The 13900-nt window shown below is 41.1% G+C and overlaps 1 protein-coding gene across 2 annotated transcripts; it reads right to left on the bottom strand.

Annotated features, from left to right (window-relative positions):
• Positions 1-766: 766 nt before the first annotated feature.
• On the bottom strand, positions 767-10597 carry TMEM202 (transmembrane protein 202). Of its 2 annotated transcripts, XM_002825634.4 has the most exons (5): positions 10484-10597; positions 9981-10236; positions 2047-2196; positions 1579-1710; positions 767-1105 (listed from the first exon to the last, which is right to left on the bottom strand). In XM_002825634.4, exons 1-5 carry the CDS (start codon positions 10562-10564, stop codon positions 909-911), a joined length of 816 nt encoding a protein of 271 aa, XP_002825680.3. In that variant the 5' UTR covers positions 10565-10597; the 3' UTR covers positions 767-908. The 2 variants fall into 2 exon arrangements, with proteins under 2 accessions (XP_002825680.3, XP_054388837.2); XM_054532862.2 differs by lacking the exon at positions 1579-1710.
• Positions 10598-13900: the final 3303 nt, after the last annotated feature.

The raw sequence follows: 13900 nt of genomic DNA, 5'->3' as shown, positions 1-13900 counted from the left end.
TATCAATCTATCATCTATCTATCTATCTATCTATCTATCTATCTATCTATCTATCCATCTGCTGAAGGAAGCCCTTTAGTCCCATTTGGCTCAGCAAAACATAATTGATGCTTAAGGAATCAAAGGGGTCACCAGCCTGTCAAGAATTTGATGGAGTTTACATAAAACTATCTTCCGGGGGCGGGGCGGGGGGAAGGAAGAATCTGATGGAATCTCTGGCTCTCTTCACAGAAGAATACATACACAAGTTTTGTATAGAATTTCAGGGAGTTTTTGGATGCCTGGTTAAGGTATCTCCCTGCCTAGGGAGAAGCAGTGGTTTTACGTAATAGACTGTAAATGTTTCAAATTACCAATCCTCACAGTAAGTGGGACCTCATGGATTCCCTGGAATCTACCCAGCACCTTTCAGTTCCTTTGAGTAGTAGGTCTTATATCCATTGATATTTATTCCATTTCTGGTAATGCTATCACGTTCAGATTCAACAGTATTTGTCCAAGTGCTTTCCATCCTGAGTATACCCAAAGCCACACATAATAAAGAAAATTCCAAAAAGAAGTAATTAACATTCTTCTCCATGGGCCATTCTGGTCCATGAGATCCCTGATACCCAAAGAGGTCTCTGGTCTACACACTGCATCTTTCACTAGTTTCTTTCATTCATGACTGTAAACATTGTTGTTTTCTTTTAGAAATGTTTTTCTTAAGTGAGTTATTATTTACTTTATGACTATCATACATATTTTGGATCCAATGCACGCAAAAGACATTTCATCAGCTTTAATGCTGTCTCCTCCAGTAATATGGACATGATATTAGGAGAGTTTCCAAGAATTTATGTGACCATTCCCAGCTCAGCTTCTCCCCTGCTTTTAAGACAAGCTATAGTTAGGTTTTCCTATCACCATCACAGTCCTGCCTTTGGTAAATTTTTCTCTCTCACACTTAGAGATTCCATTTCAGACCTTGGCCCTTCATCTTTAGCAGGTGATACTGTAGTCACTGGACCAACCCCCAGCCTTGATCTCTCTGTTGGAATCACAGTGACGTTTTCATCACGGGCAGGAGATCTGGAAGTTAAGTAGTTGAGAAGAGAGATGATCCCTAGGGGAAGGGAATAATTTGAGGTGAGGTTCAATAGGCAATGGTCTTTTGGCTTTTAAAATTCTTACTCATCCTTTAATAACCAGTTCAAGAGGCATCTTTTCAGTGAACCCCTCTCTCCCCCAGCAGAGTTACTTTACCCTCCTGTGCTCTAATTGCATTATAATATTTCTCAGACTGATTAGGACAAAGCTTGAACCTCCTGGATTCAGATCATAGTTCCACTATTTTCTGTGTGGTCTTGGACAAGTTACTCAACTTGTCCATGCCTCACTTTGTGATAGAACAGGTTACTAATGCTAGGTTTTCAGACTCTAAAATCCATCCTTTCTTCATTATGCCCCCCTGACTCTCCAAGTATCAGTGTTCCGAAAAGGAACAGTCAGTGCTTCTATTTCTCCTGGATTATACCTCCCTTTCCAGAAGCGATTTCCCTATCCATCCTTCTAGCATAGAGCAGGGAAGTGACTCACCAGCAAACATGTAAAAGATGTCACTGCACCAGTTAAGATAATAGGTCCATAGGAGATCTGACTCCATGGCATCCCTAGTATGCCAGTGAACCTGTGCCACAAACAGGTTGAGGCAGAGGAGCAAGCAGGTAGCTAGGACCAGAAGGAAAGATGTCACAACCCATCAGCATCTTCAGTCTGCCTTCCCCGCCACCCCCAGCTCTTTGGCCTCCAGAGGCCATATGTATAGCAAGGATCAAAAAGATAAAAAACTTGGAGATTGACCAAGATGAGAGAACAGGCTCTATACCCTGGTAAAGTCAGCTAAGGTGTGTTCTATATAATTAGATAAGGCAGATAGCTGGCAAGTTGGTGTAATACTGAAGAAGAGCAAAGAGATAAGAAAAAGAGTATGAGAGTTCCACAGAGAAAATTTGTTACCTTGACTATTTTACCATGGTAAAATACCCTGCCAGTCTAGATCTGTACCTGAGATGAAGCTGAGCATGGATACCTTCAGATCCAAGTTGGTGGTCATGCTTCCTCGACTAGGGAGCCAAGAGCTGAAGAGCCAGCCAAGGCCAATAAGTATGGTAAAGACAGAGATGAGAAAGAAGGCCCTGGAATATTGGAGATAATCTGCATGAAGAAGAGGAAAGGAGGAACATGGTTAGTCCAGTGAGGGACATTCCCTTAAAAAGGCCAGATAGAGTCTTAGAGAAGGATGTAAGAACAAAGGATGATGGAGCAGAGCTTGCTACATGACATCCTTTTTGCTTGGAATTTCTTTACTATGATTGTTAAACTAAAGATAATATACAAATACTTCTGCATGCATTGATTTAGATATAAACTAGCTTATAAGAGGTGTCACCAATGACAAAACAGATTAAATCTTTTTCTTGTTTCTAATTCTAATTCTAAAAGTAATAAATAATACACGTTCAACATAAGTATTCAAAAGACTACAAAAGAACAAAGAAGCAGGAAAAAAATCAGCCACAATTTCACTACCTAGAGGCAACCATTGTTAATATTTTATTTTTCTATCCTCTGTATATAGTAGATATACTAGATATCATGTGGGTTTTTTTTCTTAAGAATATATGATGTGATTTTCCCCAGTATCTGTTGTAAATATTATTTTCAATGGCTACAAAATATTCTATCATATTAATATACTTTGCTTAATGATTTACCCATTGTTTAGTTCCATTTGTTTTTCACTTCCAGCTGTATCTGGCATGTACATGCCTTGTCAGCCTATGACTACAAAATGAAGTCATATTTACTTTATTTATCTATTTATTTTATTATTATTTTTTTGAGACAGAGTCTCACTCTGTCGCCCAGGCTGGAGTGCAGTGGTGCAATCTTGGTTCACTGCAGCATCTGCCTCCCGGGTTCAAGCAATTCTCCTGCCTCAGCCTCCCGACTAGCTGAGATTACAGGCACATGCCACCATGCCCGGCTAATTTTTGTATTTTTTTAGTAGAAACAGGGTTTCACCATGTTGGCCAGGGTGGTCTTGAACTCCTAACCTCAGGTGATCTGCCCGCCTTGGCCTCTCAAAGTGCCGGGATTAAAGGCGTGAGCCACCTCGCCCAGCCTCATTTACTTTAATTCCATATTATGATGATTTCAAGCCCCAATTTACCAAACTGCAGGAACTCACCACAAAGTGTTTTTCCCCCCACTTTTTTTTTTTTTATTCTAAGAGTCCCCCAAAGTCGTATCTCGTATTTGTTCAAGTTGCTCTTATCCAAGTGCCACACCTCTCCTTCTTCCATCTTTGGCTCTAGGTGTCTTCTCTTTGGCTCTGCCACTGCGGACTGGATGTTGGTAAGAGAGCAGCAGGGATATGCTCAACCTTACTTTTTGCTACCACATCCCTAAAATGGAACAGGTTCTTCGACTTCCCCATCAATATTTTACTGAAGATTTAGAAGATAACTTATAATTACAAGTAGCTGTAGCTTTTCTGAGCTACCAGACACCCAGGAATGTCTTCAGTATCCCTTATAAGGTGACTCCTTATCTAGCTTCTTTTTCTGTCCCAATGTAGCAGGGACCAGCTCACCCCCACCCCAGTGGTTAGAAAGTTCTCTAACCACTTATATGCCTAAGAATCCAAGTCCAGCTTCTGAGTAACCCAGAGAGCAGAAATTATGTATCAAGCTTATCCAGTCTAATATCTGCCTCCTTGTTTCATTTTGTTCTCCAGAACCTGCCACTTACTAATATGATGAATTGCAGGAATTTCCATTCAGAGAAACCACAACCCTATCCACAGAGCTTAAGTTGCTCTGTAGCCCCAACAAGTGAGCCACATTAAAACATAGTAATTCACAAGCTGCACATTTTCTGAAGACTGGGTTATTCAGAATTAGCAGTACGTGTAGCCAGCCAGAACATAAGCCCAGATTGAGCTGTATGAAGCCCAGGGTAACAGGCAGCCTTTGTGGTATTTAGTCCACAATCCTCCATGAGCTCTAGCAGCCCTTGTCTATAGCCCTGGACTATTGTCTGTATAGCCCTCTGACTATAGCTAACTGGACTAAGCATGGGAACCTGACCCATCCTGGGACAATTTTATTCTTATGCTTAGAAATTGGATTTCCTCTTTTGCTTGCTTGAACTGAGAAGATGTAAAGTTCGACCGGGGTATCACCTTTTAGGCACTTACACACTAATAAACAGGAAAAACTGAGCTGTAGAGATAAAACAAAGCATAAACAAAGCTGAATGACAAAGTGACTATAGAAAATCTCAGTGACTGGCTGTCTTGATTTTCTTTATCTGAGATCCCAGCCTCCCCTGGAATCCCGTAAGGTCCAGCGAACTTCCTGCCTTGGGAGTCTATGTTATTCTTCTGAGCCACTTTTTTTTTCTTTATTTTTTTCTTTGAGACAGGGTCTCAGTCTGTAACCCAGGCTGGAGTGCAGTAGCATGATCTCTACTCACTGCAGCCTCCAACTCCCAGACTCAAGTGATCCTCCCACCTCAGCCTCCTGAGTAGCTGGGACCACAGGTGCACACCACCACACCTGGCTAATTTTTTGTATTTTTGGTGGAGATGGGGTTTCACCATGTTGCCCAGGCTGGTCTTGAACTCCTGAACTCAAGCGATCTGCCCACCTCAGCCTCCCAAAGTGCTGGGATTACAGGCTTGAGCCACCACACCTGGCCGATTCTTCTGAATCTTTATAAATAAGTTCACTCTTTAGCTTACACTAATTCAACTGATTTTAATATTCAAAACACCAAGGAGCACTGTCAAGGATATTTCCTGTCCAACTCCAGCCTAACATATAAAGTCCAGTTCCTCTTCTACCATGAGAAGACTGCAACTTTATATATTTCTTACAATTCTCTCTGTGTTACCTTCTCATCTCCTGAAAACTACATAAACAAGATCCTCACAACTCCAAAGGAACAATTTAAAGATTTGCAGCATAGAAGAGTCTAACCTTCCCAAAGTAACCAAGTCTATTAGGAATAATCATATACAACAAATTATGTAAACAAACTAAACACTTAGATTCAGAGTCTAAGACATCTGCATTTGGTTAACTTTATAGTTTTTTAATTCATATTACTCTAAATAAATAAATGTCCGAAAGCTGATTTCAAGCTTCTATCTCCTGTAACACCAAAGCTGATTTCAGCTTTTAAACAACAGTTTTTATAACAGCTTACTCATCAAAGTTTCAAAAATCTTAGGATCTAAATTACAAAAGGTTCTGCTTGTATGTTCCAGTAAGAAGCCTTGGTCCAGAAAAAGGAGTGCCTGAGATAAAACGAACACCCTGTGTCACCTGTCTGGGTCAACTGTATCCAAACATTTCTGATGTTTTTCTTACTGATATACTTTGATGCAGACTTAAGTTACAAGAATACCAAGACACCACTCCCAGCTTACTGAAACTAATACCTTGGGAAGAGAAAGGATGTCGCTTTCAATTTGAGGAGGAAGTACAAATCATCTGAAAAACCTGGTTAGATTTTTGTAGATGTTCTTGGGATCAGCCCAGCATCAGTCAGCGATGCTGTACTTCAGAGTACCATCGGGTAAGATGTAAAACCCCTACCAAGATTGGAGGGGGCATCACCCAACCAGAAAGCAGTAGTGTTCTGTGGCATCCCCTCAGATCTCAGTGAAATGAGAACATTCACCATTTGGCAGTTTGAAAATAATGGGCAGGATCTCTTTCTACTGTTGTGGAAGTAAAACTTGGCCAGGGAGCTTCTGGAAAGTGGTGCTGCTGGAGACAAGCTGGGGAATCAGCTCACTTATTTAGCCAAATCTGAACTTCCATGCTGCTGCCATTGTGACCGCTTTCAAGGCACGGAAGGCAACATACAACTTCTCAAGGCTCAGATGAGGTGCCCCAAGTGGGTGGTTTTGGAATGGAAACGATCCCGGGTGGAGACTTAGGACCTTGAAGAGGTATCTGTGAAATCTGCTTAGTATTTAGGTCCCCTTGTAACCCGGTTGGAGTGCCAGAATAAAGCATCCCTACACAGCTTGGCAATGTGTACTATATGGTGGTTCCTAGGGTCCTAACTCTAGGGTGCCCAGTGCCTGACAAAAAGACTTACCCTTTCTTTCCCACGCTCTGCAAAACAGTTCAAACTACTCTCTGTGGCAATATATCCTTTACGTTTCAGCCTGATCTCACCAGTGCTATGGGAAAATAACAGAAGGTTCTGTTCTACACTTGAGACTTCCTAGTAAAAGTGAAGAATACTGTCCTTTCCTCCCCATCCCTTCTTCATCCCATTAGCAACAGCCACAGTAGAGAGGCTATCAGTCATCTAGACCCAGGTGAAGTCAGAGACAGAAGCGCAACACCCTGAAGTGAGCCCAGGGAATAGGAATATGAGCATGCACATTCTTAAACACACCTGAGATAGCCCCTGTGAAACTTACGAAAATGACTTATGAAAGGAAACTGTCAGGGAGGGGAACGAAATTCTTGCAATCCAGTAGGTAAAAGTTTGAAGTCATTGAACTGGACAGTAATTATTAGACAATCATGTATTCGGAGGCCAGGTGCAGTGGCTCATGTCTGTAATCCGAGCACTTTGGGAGGCTGAGGCAGGCGGATCACCTGAGGTCAGGAGTTCAAGACCAGCCTAGCTAACATGGTGAAACCCCATCTCTACTAAAAACACAAAAATTAGCTGGGTGCAGTGGCGCACACCTGCAATCCCAGCTACTTGGGAGACTGAGGCAGGAGAATTGCTTGAACCTGGGAGGCAGAGGTTGCAGTGAGCCAAGATCGCACCACTGCACTCCAGCCTGGGTGACAGAATGAGATTCCATCTCAAAAATAAATAAATAAATAAATATATAAATAAATAAATAATGTATTCGGGCAATAATAACATTATATTGTTGTCACAGGGAGATGAGGCCTGGACATTTTGCTTACATTTTGGGATATTTCTTATGAGATCTGTATTGCAGACTAATTACTGACTCTTGAATTAAAACTAGTTACAATAACATGGAAAATAGGGTGGATACTTGATTTATACTTGTGCACCTTAAGGATTCAGTTGACTTTCTCTAAATAATTGCAGTCTGTAGAGATAAAACAAAGCATAAACAAAGGTGAGTGACAAAGTGACTCTACAAAATCTGAGTGACTGGCTGGCTTGATTTCCTTGATTTTCTTTATCTGCATAAAGGTGAATCCAGGGCTCCAAGAAATAAACTATTCACTGCTTTAAGTGACATAATTTTGGGATTCTAATGTATTAATTTTTTTTTTTTTTTTGAGACAGGGTCACACTGTGTCACCCAGGCTAGAGTACAGTAGCTCAATCTCGGCTCACAACAACCTCTGCCTCCCAGGCTCAAGCAATTCTCCACTTCGGCCTCCCAAGTAACTGGGATTGCAGGTGCCCACTACCACGCCCAGCTAATTTTTGTATTTTTTGTCGAGACAGGGTTTTACCTTGTTGTTCAGGCTGGTCTTGAACTCCTGAGCTCAAGCGATCCCCCACCTCAGCCTTCCAAAGTGCTGATGTCAGAGGTGTTTGAACCAGAACAACTCCATCTTGAATAGGGGCTGGTTAAAATAAGGCTGAAACCTACTGGGCTGCATTCCCAGGAGGTTAAGGCATTCTTAGTCACTGAATGATAGGAGGTCAGCACAAAATACAGGTCATAAAGACCTTGCTGATAAAACAGGCTGTGGTAAAGAAGCCAGCCAAAACCCGCTAAAACCAAGATGGCAACAAAAGTGACCTCTGATCATCCTCACTGCTCATTATACGTGAATTATAATGCGTTAGCATACTAAAAGGCACTCCCACCAGTGCCATGACAGTTAACAAATGCCATGGCAATGTCAGGAATTTACCCTATATGGTCTAAAAAGGGGAGGAACCCTTAGTTCCGGGAATTGCCCACCTCTTTCCCCAAAAATTTATGAATGTAATTCACCCCTTGTTTAGCATATAATAAAGAAATAGCCATAAAAATGGGCAACCAGCAGCCCTTGGGGCTCTTCTTCCTATGGAGTAGCCATTCTTTTATTCCTTTATTTTCTTAAATTTGCTTTCACTTTACTCTACGGACTCATCTCGAATTCTTTCTTGCCCAAGATCCAAGAACCCTCTCCTGGGGTCTGGATCAGGACCCCTTTCTGGTAACACTGGGATTACAGGCGTGAGCCACCACACCCAGCCCTAATTTATTAAAAATTTAAATAATAATCTTAAGGATGAAATTTTAGCCTGGGCACCCAGTTACATAAATATGATTGCAGCTTAATCTTTTTGCCTAAACCTTTTAATCCATTTCTAGTTATTTCCTTGGAATTAATTTCTAGAAATGGAATTATTTACTCAAAGGAGATGAACATTTTTAAGTCTCTGGATACACCTAATCATATTGCTTTGGTTATACCAATTTGCATGGTATGTACAGGAATGTGTATGGGAGTGATAGCAGTTGCATTATCATTTAAAAATCTGTTAATATGGTGGTTGAAAAGTTACATCTTGTTATTCATTTGATTTACCTTTCTTTAATGATTGAGGTTGAATTATTTTTCCTAAGTTTATTAGATAGTTATAGTTCTTCTTTTGTGCATGTCTGTTCAAAAAGAACTTATTTATTTGAGTTTGTGTCTTTTTAATACTTTGTGTATCCTTTTACTATATTAAGGCCATTAACCTTTATCTTTCATAATTGTTGCAAATATTTTCTCTAGTTTCGTTTTATGCAGTTGAATATCTGCCTGCCTTTGATTTTAGTTTCTTCTCAAGATCATGCAGGATACCGTCCCTTAATTTCAAATGTCACAGCCCATGGCCAAACAACTGATGCTCTACCTCAGAGTTGGGCACAGGTGCTCCCCTCCTGCTTATGTGAGGAGAATAGATGGGACCCCTGCTTATGTGAGGAGAATAGATGCTTTACTCACATATGTTTTCTTTCACAATACCCATTTCTTTGTGTAAATTTATATCTTGCGGGTGATGGGAAAACTGTCAGTGTACTGATATCTTTCCTCTAAGTTTTTGGTTTGATTGAAAAATTCATGCATATGATATTTTTAGCCCCAAAAACTTATTTTAAAATATTTTGTGTTGCACTTTCAGATTTATTTAAATTCACATAAAATTTGACATAAATAACATTATCTTCATAGCTGGCATTTGTTATACCACATATCTAACATACATTTAAGTTCTATTCCACTGCTAGGAGAAGAACAAGCTGACCTTGAACGTTAAATCTAATAGAGGTTAAGATATTTCCTTTATCTTCCAGCTATGATCAATCACTTCTCTTCTAATTCTGCAAGCCACATTAGAATACCAATCACATTGCTTAGCAGTAACACCTTGTAAATGAGTTATTCCTAGGGCAGGCATGGTGGCTCACACCTATAGTCCCAGTACTTTGGGAGGATCACTTGAGGCCAGGACTTTGAGACCAGCCTGGGAAATATAATGAGAACGTGCCTCTACACAAAAAAGAAAATTAAAAAAAAATTAAAAATTAGCCAGGAGTGTTGACACACATCTGTAGTTCCACCTACTCAGGAGGTTGAGCGGGAAGATTGCTTGAGCCCTGGAGGTGGAGGCTGCAGTGAGCAATGGTAGTGCTTTTGCACTTCGGCTAGGCGATAGAGCAAGAGCCTGTCTCGAAAAACAAACAAACAAACAAAAACAGTTCTTCCCATAGAGTAAAGAGAGTATAACCTATTATTTAGGACAGGAAACAACCTGGAATAGGAGAGAGAAAGGGCACACTGAGGATACCAAAGAAAGATCCATCCTGCACTTGGAGAGGTGAAGGCCAAAAGATCTTGGAGGAAGAAACATGAAGGGCCAATTTGTGTGAGCAGAAAGCTCTGCAATTGTGTGGGGCCTGTGGCATTTAATTCGGTGGCACTCACAGGGTGGCTTGGGTGTGTGGCTCCAGCACAGCTCATGGTTGCATAAGGTCCAGAGTCCTGCGTAGAGCTCAAGGCCATTCTTGATCACCAGGAACTGTACCCAGTTCAGTGGGGACATGGCGATCAGCGTTAGGAGGCTAAAACTACAGAGGCTGCCACAGAGCGTTCGGATGTAGATGTGTGCCTGATCCATAAGCTGCTGCTGCCTTTGGGATGACATCGAGGCACTTGGATGTTTCTTGGCAGGGAGGGTAGGCTACAAGGATGAGGGAAATATTGCCTACCCGAAAGAATAACCCCTGATCCCCAGGGTCACCTGCTCTTCTCTACCTCAAGCATTCCCATGTGTGTTTTATTTATGGACATCTTTCCCTACTCCTAAAAAAAAAAAAAATCCCACAATTTTCAGGGTGATCTTTTCTGTCTTTAGGATGCTCTGTGTAGCCCCACCTTTAAGTAAGTTCTCTTCTTCCCATCTGACTTCCAATTAGATACCTCCTCACCCTTTGGTATTTCCGGTTCCCCTTTATTTTGGGAACCTCAGGACTGTGGAAAGTCAAGGTTAAATGTTCCCTTCGCTCCATCTTGGCAGTCAGTTCTCTTTCTAACTGCCACGGAATTTGTCTCTGCATCTCCTCACACATGCTGGCAGAAGCAAAAAGGGCCAGGACCCATGGCATAGATCCTGTTTCTGTTTTATATTTTTGGTCTGGTCAGATCAGGAAGAAATCATCACATTTTAAGCATGTGCATGTATGTGTAATGCTCCCCAACCTCCATTCTCCACCTACTCCCAACTCTTTTATTAAATAAATCCACAAATATTTTGTTAGCAGTGGCTGTGTGTCAGGCTTTGTGCTAGCTTCTGGGACGCAAAAATAAATAAGACACAGTTCCCTCATAGCAAATTAAAAAAGGGGAACTCATATGCTTGTTGGCCACATGTATTTCTTCTTTTGAAAAGTGTTCATGCCCTTTGCCCACTTTTTAATGGGGTTGTCTTTTTCTTGTAAATTTATTTAAGTTCCTGACAGATGCTGGATATTAGACCTTTGTCAGATGCATAGTTGACGAAAAAATTTTCCCTTTCTGTAGGTTTTCTGTGTGTGCTATTGATAGTTTCTTTTGCTATGCAGAAGCTCTTTAGTTTAATTAGATCCCATTTGTCAATTTTTGCTTTTGGCATTTGCAATTGCTTTTGGCATCTTCATCATGAAATCTTTGCCGATTTCTATGTTCAGATCATTAGAGAAATTAAAACCAAAATGAGATACCATCTCACACCAGTCAGAATGGCTATTATAAAAAGTCAAAAAAATAACAGATGGTGGCGAGGTTGTGGAGAGAAAGGAACTCATACACTGTTGATGGGAGTGTAAATTATTAATTCAAACATTGTGGAAAGCAGTGTGATGATTCCTCAAAGACGTAAAGACAGAAAAAACTACCATTTGACCCAGCAATCCCATTTTTGGATATATGCCCAAAGGGATAGAAATCATTCTATCATAGAGACACATGCACATGTATGTTCACTGAAGCACTATTCACAATAGCCAAGACATGGAATCAACATAAATTCCCATCAATTGTAGACTGGATAAAGAAAATGTGGCACATATCCACCATGGAATACTACGCAGCTATAAAAAAGAACAAAATCATGTGCTTTGCAGGAAGATGGGCGGAGCTGGAGGCCATTAGCCTTAGCAAACTAATGCAGGAACAGAAAACAAAATACTGCATGTTCCTACTTATAAGTGGGAACATGGACACATAGAGGGGAACAACAGACACTGAGGCCTATCGGAGGGTGGGGGTGGGAGGAGGGAGAGAGTCAGGACAAATAACTAATAAGTACTAGGCTTAATACCTGGATGATGAAATAATCTGTACAACAAACCCCCATGACATGGGTTTACCTATATAACAAATCTGCACATGTACCCCTGAACTTAAAATAAAAATTTAAAAAGGGGGCAACTCAGATGTCTCCAGAACTCTATTGGTTGTGGTTATAATTTAAAATTATATCCCTATCAGTAGCCAGTAGCCTGGAGTTCATGCCAGGTTTGTCTCAATAGGCTCATGAACCAGTCTGTCAGTCATGGTCCTTCATACAGCGTCCATCTTTTTCTTCCTTTTTTGCTCTGGTTCCCTCTACTCATGAAGCCATTTAAGGGTGCTGCTATACCATTGCCACTGCTGACAGGGCCCACTATGAATATGCCAGTATCTATAGCCCAGAAGACTATAAGCCAATGTGCTAAAAGCCACTGCTCTTCAAGTTACTGTAGCAGTGCTGGGTTCAAAATGTTGCATATGGCCCCCAAAGGACATGTATCAGCATGCTCACAGCAGCACTCCATAATAGCCCCAAATCCAAAACTACCCAAATGCACATCAACAGAAGAATGGAAGATCACAGTCTATTTATACAATGAAATACTATACAGCAATACGAGTAATCTACAACCACCTGAGCAAAGAGGGATGAATCTTATCTACATAATGCTGAGCAAAAGAATCCAAACACAAAAGAGTACACATGTATGATTCTATTCATATGAAGTGCAAAACAGGCAAAACTAATCTGTGTTGTTAGAAGTCAGAAACATTCTGGGGAGGAAGATGGCTAGGTATTGGAAGGAGACATGCGAAGGGCTCTTGGAGTACTATAAAGGTTCATTCTTGATCTGTGCACTGATGACCAGTTTTCTGTATGCACAATTTTTCTATATGCATGTTTTTTTGTTTGGTTTTGTTTTGTTTTTTCTTTTTTGAGGCAGAGTCTTGCTCTGTCACCTAGGCTGGAGAGTTGTGGTGAGATCTGGGCTCACTGCAACTTCTGCCTCCCAGGTTGAAGCAATTCTCCTGCCTCAGTCTCCCAAGTAGCTGGAACTACAGGTGCCTGCCACCATGCCCGGCTAATTTTTGTATTTTTAGTAAAGATGAGATTTCACTCTGTTGGCCAGGCTGGGCTTGAACTCTTGACCTCAAGTGATCTGCCCGCCTCAGCCTCCCAAAGTATCTATATGCATGTTATACTTCAACTAAAAGTTAAAAGAGGCCAGATGTGGTGGCTCATACCTGTAATCCCAGCACACTGGGAGGCCAAGGCGGGCAGATCACTTGAGGTCAGGAGTTTGAGATCAGCCTGATCAACAAGGCAAAACCCCATCTCTACTAAAAATATAAAAATTAGCTGGGTGTGGTGGCGGGTGCCTGTAACTCCAGCTACTTGGGAGGCTGAGGCAGGAGAATTGCTGGATCCTGGGAGGCGGAGGTTGCAGTGAGCTGAGATCACACCATTGCACTCCGGCCTGGGCAACAAAAGCGAAACTCTGTCTCAAAAAAAAGAGAATAATTTGAATATATGAATCAGGAAGCTTAAAAATGTTTGTATCTTTTGTCTCAGTAATTTCATCCCTAAAATCTATAAAATCAAGAACTAAGATTATTATAGCTTATTTCTATAACCTCCCATCTACCAGGAACTGTGCTAGGTGCTTTATATACATTAACCTACTTGCTTTATGAATCACATTTTTTCACTTTATTTTCTGATTTGTTATTGCTAATGAATAAGTTATTTTTTCAATGTATTTGGCTTTTATCTGATCATTTGACTGAATTATTTAAATTCTAATATTCTGTTGGCCAATTTCTCTTAGATTTTCTAGGTAAACATCCTATCATCTGCAAATGATGATCATTCTGTTTCTCCCATTACAAAATATGTCATATTGCACTGGCCGGGCACGGTGGCTCATGCCTGTAATCCAACACTTTGGGAGGCCAAGGCAGGTGGATCACTTGAGGTCAGGCATTCGAGACCAGCCTGGCCAACATGGTGAAACCCTGTCTCTACTAAAAATACAAAAAAAATTAGCTGGGTGTGGTGGCATGCACCTGCAATC

Source organism: Pongo abelii, chromosome 16, assembly GCF_028885655.2.
Source record: "Pongo abelii isolate AG06213 chromosome 16, NHGRI_mPonAbe1-v2.0_pri, whole genome shotgun sequence".
Taxonomy (NCBI): domain Eukaryota; kingdom Metazoa; phylum Chordata; class Mammalia; order Primates; family Hominidae; genus Pongo; species Pongo abelii.
Note: the sequence above shows the minus strand (reverse complement) of the source record. Positions and strands in the feature narration are given on the sequence as shown.

What these genes read in the sequence shown, in the direction of transcription:
- TMEM202 (XM_002825634.4), bottom strand. Translation starts at nt 10,564, where the DNA reads ATGGAGCGAAGGGAACATTTAACCTTGACTTTCCACAGTCCTGAGGTT. An exon ending in CCACACACCCAAGCCACCCT is followed by an intron (nt 2,197 to 9,980) that starts GTGAGTGCCACC and finishes TTCTTCATGCAG; the next exon opens with ATTATCTCCAATATTCCAGG. An exon ending in CATGCTCAGCTTCATCTCAG is followed by an intron (nt 1,711 to 2,046) that starts GTACAGATCTAG and finishes TTCTGGTCCTAG; the next exon opens with CTACCTGCTTGCTCCTCTGC.